Source organism: Heterodontus francisci, chromosome 37 (assembly GCF_036365525.1).
Source record: "Heterodontus francisci isolate sHetFra1 chromosome 37, sHetFra1.hap1, whole genome shotgun sequence".
Lineage (NCBI taxonomy): Eukaryota > Metazoa > Chordata > Chondrichthyes > Heterodontiformes > Heterodontidae > Heterodontus > Heterodontus francisci.
Window position 1 is genome coordinate 41,709,043 of NC_090407.1, and position 3,977 is coordinate 41,713,019.

General features: G+C 42.7%; 1 protein-coding gene across 1 annotated transcript; it reads right to left on the minus strand.

Moving 5' to 3' along the window:
- Positions 1-3,241: 3,241 nt before the first annotated feature.
- Positions 3,242-3,624, minus strand: LOC137352032 (large ribosomal subunit protein uL23-like). Its single transcript, XM_068017007.1, has one exon. The coding sequence runs from the start codon at positions 3,622-3,624 to the stop codon at positions 3,292-3,294; it is 333 nt and encodes a 110-aa protein (XP_067873108.1). The 3' UTR covers positions 3,242-3,291.
- Between the last annotated feature and the right edge of the window lie 353 nt (positions 3,625-3,977).

The following is a 3,977-nucleotide window of genomic DNA, read 5'->3' on the forward strand; positions in this document are numbered from 1 at the left end:
GAGGCTGAATGGCCTACTCCTGTTCCTATCTTCCTATATTCTAGCCAAAGACTGAAATCATTGTCTTCTTATTTAAGAGAAAAGCAAATCTACAGCATTGAATGTAGAGCCATTCTTTCCAAAGAGAGCAACTAAAGCTCAATCATACAACTTTTACACAGTCCAGTACTTACAAAAAGATTCAGGGCAGATAAATCGTATTCTGTAATCTTCACAGTGCTGATCTTTTTGCTCTGAATTCACACAAGCAAATCCACTGGAAATGCTGCACCTGTTCTTACAGAATAAGAATGTGATAATGTAGTTTGTAAAACAATTAATGCTCTTTGAAATAAATTGACAGTAGCAAAATAAGTTGAAAGGAATCATAATTTACTCGCGAATGTTCTCTCCAGAGCTTGAGGCTGGAATCCCTGATATCGTCTCGACTTCACAGGCAGTCGGATTATTGCAGATCTGACCAGGATATTCTTTTTGGAGATTCACAAGATCTTCATTATCCCCATTTCCTGAAGGGTCATCTCGGTCAAACCATTGAGTTTTGCAATGACCTGTTGAAAGGAACAAATATACAGCACACTGTAAGGGATATGCATAATGATGGAAGTGAAAGGTATGAATTGGTCGCCTTCTGGTGGCTCGCTTGCAGAACAAAAATGTTTCGAATGAGATGGGTAAATGAATGTGTAGGAAATTGGATAAAAGAGTCTACTGATGGGCTCCTTGATAGGATCTAAAATTCACAAACCCCTGATTCAGATGAATGCCGTTATTGCGCCACAAGGAAAGTATCGGGTAAAAAAAAATGATAGGACTGAATGTCTGGGCGATTTTCATTCCTGATTATGATAAGTGTAATTTATTGCAAATCATAATCGTAGAATGAATCCTCAGGTCAGGTGATTGCTGGAAAATTAGGTATTTGCTTCTTTGCTTAAATGCAACAATTTCTTTATACTTTTTTTTTTCTTGTCCATTTTCCCCCAACTACAATTAATGAGCGAATAAAAAATATCGAGGAACTTTTGCAGCATTTAGATCAATGCTTAAATGTCATCAGAAGAGCCTTCTTTAGCTTGGGCACTTCACTTAACTGTGCTCTATGTAGTTGGTAATGTGCTCTGCAGCACAGTTCCTTATAGCTGCAGAGATTAATTGTTCTGAAAAAGAGTCATTCCTTTTTTTTATTCAGTCATTACATTAGGGCTTCGCAGACTAGGCCAGCACTTATTGCCCATTCCTAATTGCCCTTGAGAAGGTGGTGGTGAGCTGCCTTCTTCAACTGCTACAGTCCATGTGGTGTAGGTACACCCACAGTGCTGTTAGGAAGGGAGTTCCAGGATTTTGACCCAGCGACAGTGAAGGAACAGTGATATGATTCCAAGTCAGGATGGTGTGTGACTTGGAAGGGAACATTCAGGTGGTGGTGTTCCCATGCATTTGCTCCCCTTGTCCTTCTAGTTGATAGAGGTCACGGATTTAGAAGCAGCTGTCTAAGGAGCCTTGTTGCATTGCTGCAGTGCATCTTGCAGATGGTACACACTGCTGCCACTGTGAGTTGGTGGTGTAGGGAGTGAATGTTTGTGGATCTGGTGCCAATCAAATGGGCTGCTTTGTCCTGGATGGTGTCGAGCTTCTTGAGTGTTGCTGGAGCTGCACCCATCCAGGCAAGTGGAGAGTATTCCATCACACTCCTGCCACTTAAGGGCCTCCACCCGCCTCCACGAGGATTTTACCCATGGCAGGGCGGCAGCCAGATCTGAGAAAAGCTGCCTGTTAAAAGCAGGCGGCTCTCTGAAAGCCTGGGAGTGGGCCCTCATGATCGGGCACCCTGTGCCCGACAGAGGGCTGTCCCCGATGCCCCATCCGCCCCCAACTCCCAACACACATCCTGTCCCCCCAATTGACCACCCTTGCCTTGCTAGGGCCCGACCGATCATCCTAGCAAGGCAATAAAAACTTATCTGCGTTCCAGGGTTCCCCAGCATCTTCTTACGATGCTGGGTGCAGTCCCAGCAGTGGCCACTACACCCAGCAGCTCCATTAGGCGGGACCTCCTACCTCAAGCGGATGGAAGTCCCGCCTCAGACCAATTAAAGCCCAGACACCCGCAGAATACGGGTCGGATCCCCAGGCCAAGCGGAAGCGGGTTCACCACCCACTTTTCCGTTGGTGGACTTGGACTTTGGAATCAAAACCACAATTTAAAAATTTGCAAATGAGACCAAATTGGGTGGGATAGTCTATACCGAGGAGGACTGCAACAAATTACAGGAGGACATTAATAAACTTGCAGAATGGGCAAATAATTGGCAAATGAAGTTCAACTTAGATTGGGGAGTCTGAAACCAGAGGACACAATTTCAAAATAAGGGGGAAGCCACTTAGGACAAAGGTGTGGAAAAATTTCTTTACTCTGAGGGTTGTGAATCTTTGGAATTCTCTACCCCAGAGGACTATGGAAGCTCAGTCATTGAGTATGTTTAAAACAGAGATTGACAGATTTCTAAATACCAAAGACATAAAGGGATATGGGGATAATGTGGGGAAAAAGGCATTGAAATGGATGATCAGCCATGATGGTATTGAATGGCAGAGGAGGCTAGATGGGCTGAATGGCCTACTCCTGCTCCTATGTTCCTAAATGTGAGATAGTACATTTTGATAGGAAAAATAGGGAGGTCACTCATTATTTGGAAGGTGCAGGTTCAGGTGGAGTTGAGGGACAAAGGAATCTCAGAGTACAAATACACCAATCACTAAATGTTGCACCACAGGTTAGCAAGACCATGAGAAAAGAAAACCAAGCACTATGATTTATTTCTAGAGGGATAGAATTGAAAAGTAAGGCGGTTATGCTAAACCTGTATTGAAACTTGATTATACCAAGTTAGAGTACTGCATGCAGTTCTGGTTGCATATTATAAAAAGAATATAGAGGCACTGGAGAGGGTGCAGAGAAGATTTACAAGGATGATACCAGAAATGTGAGGGTGTACATATCAGGAAAGAATTGACAGGCTATGTCTGTTTTCTCTTGAAAAAAGAAGGCTGAGGTATGACCTAATAGAGGTCTTCAAAATTATGAAAGGTTTTGATCGAGTGGATACAGAGAGAATGTTTCCTATTTTGGGGAAGAGCATAACTAGAGGCCATCAAGAAGTCCTATGGTAGCAAGTTCTACATTCTCACCACACTTTGGGTAAAGAAGTTTCTTCTGATTTCCCTGTTGGATTTCTTTTTTTTTATTTTAAAATTTTATTGATTTATACAGCTCTTCGTGAAACCAGTTTAGATGATGCCAATCTTATTAGCAACATCCAATGCATCGTAGTCTGGGGCTAGACGGACATATGCTTTCTTCTCACCGTCAGGCCTTATAAGAGTGTTGATTTTTGCTACATCAATATCATACAGTTTCTTGACAGCCTGTTTAATCTGGTGTTTATTGGCCTTGATGTCAACAATGAAAACCAAAGTATTGTTGTCCTCAATTTTCTTCATAGCAGACTCGGTGGTCAGAGGGAACTTAATGATAGCATAATGGTCCAATTTGTTCCTCCTGGGAGCACTCTTTCTGGGGTACTTGGGTTGCCTTCTCAGTCCCCTTGTCTCAGTTTGCATAGTGGAGTTGGAATTGTAGAACCAGCAGAATAATTAGTATATATTACTGTCCAAGAGACAGTACTAAAGTGACTCAAATTCGAAGTAGATAAGTCACAAGGATCTGATAGTTTACATCCAAGGATTATGAGCAAAACTCAGGAATAGATGACAGAGGCTTCACCTAAACATTTCAAACTTCTGTGAAAAGGAAAATTAAAGATTTGGTCGGAGTTCCCAAAGTTTAGACTGACTCTGTGAGTGTCCTGTTGGCAGAAATTAGGGCAAAAAGGGAACAGCCCCTGGAGACAGAGGAGCGGGAGCCTCAGACGAGCGAAATACTGGAGTTATAGAAAGAGGTGGCTCGAACTGTG

Coding starts and splice junctions, on each gene's coding strand:
- LOC137352032 (XM_068017007.1), bottom strand. CDS start 3,624: ATGCAAACTGAGACAAGGGGACTGAGAAGGCAACCCAAGTACCCCAGA.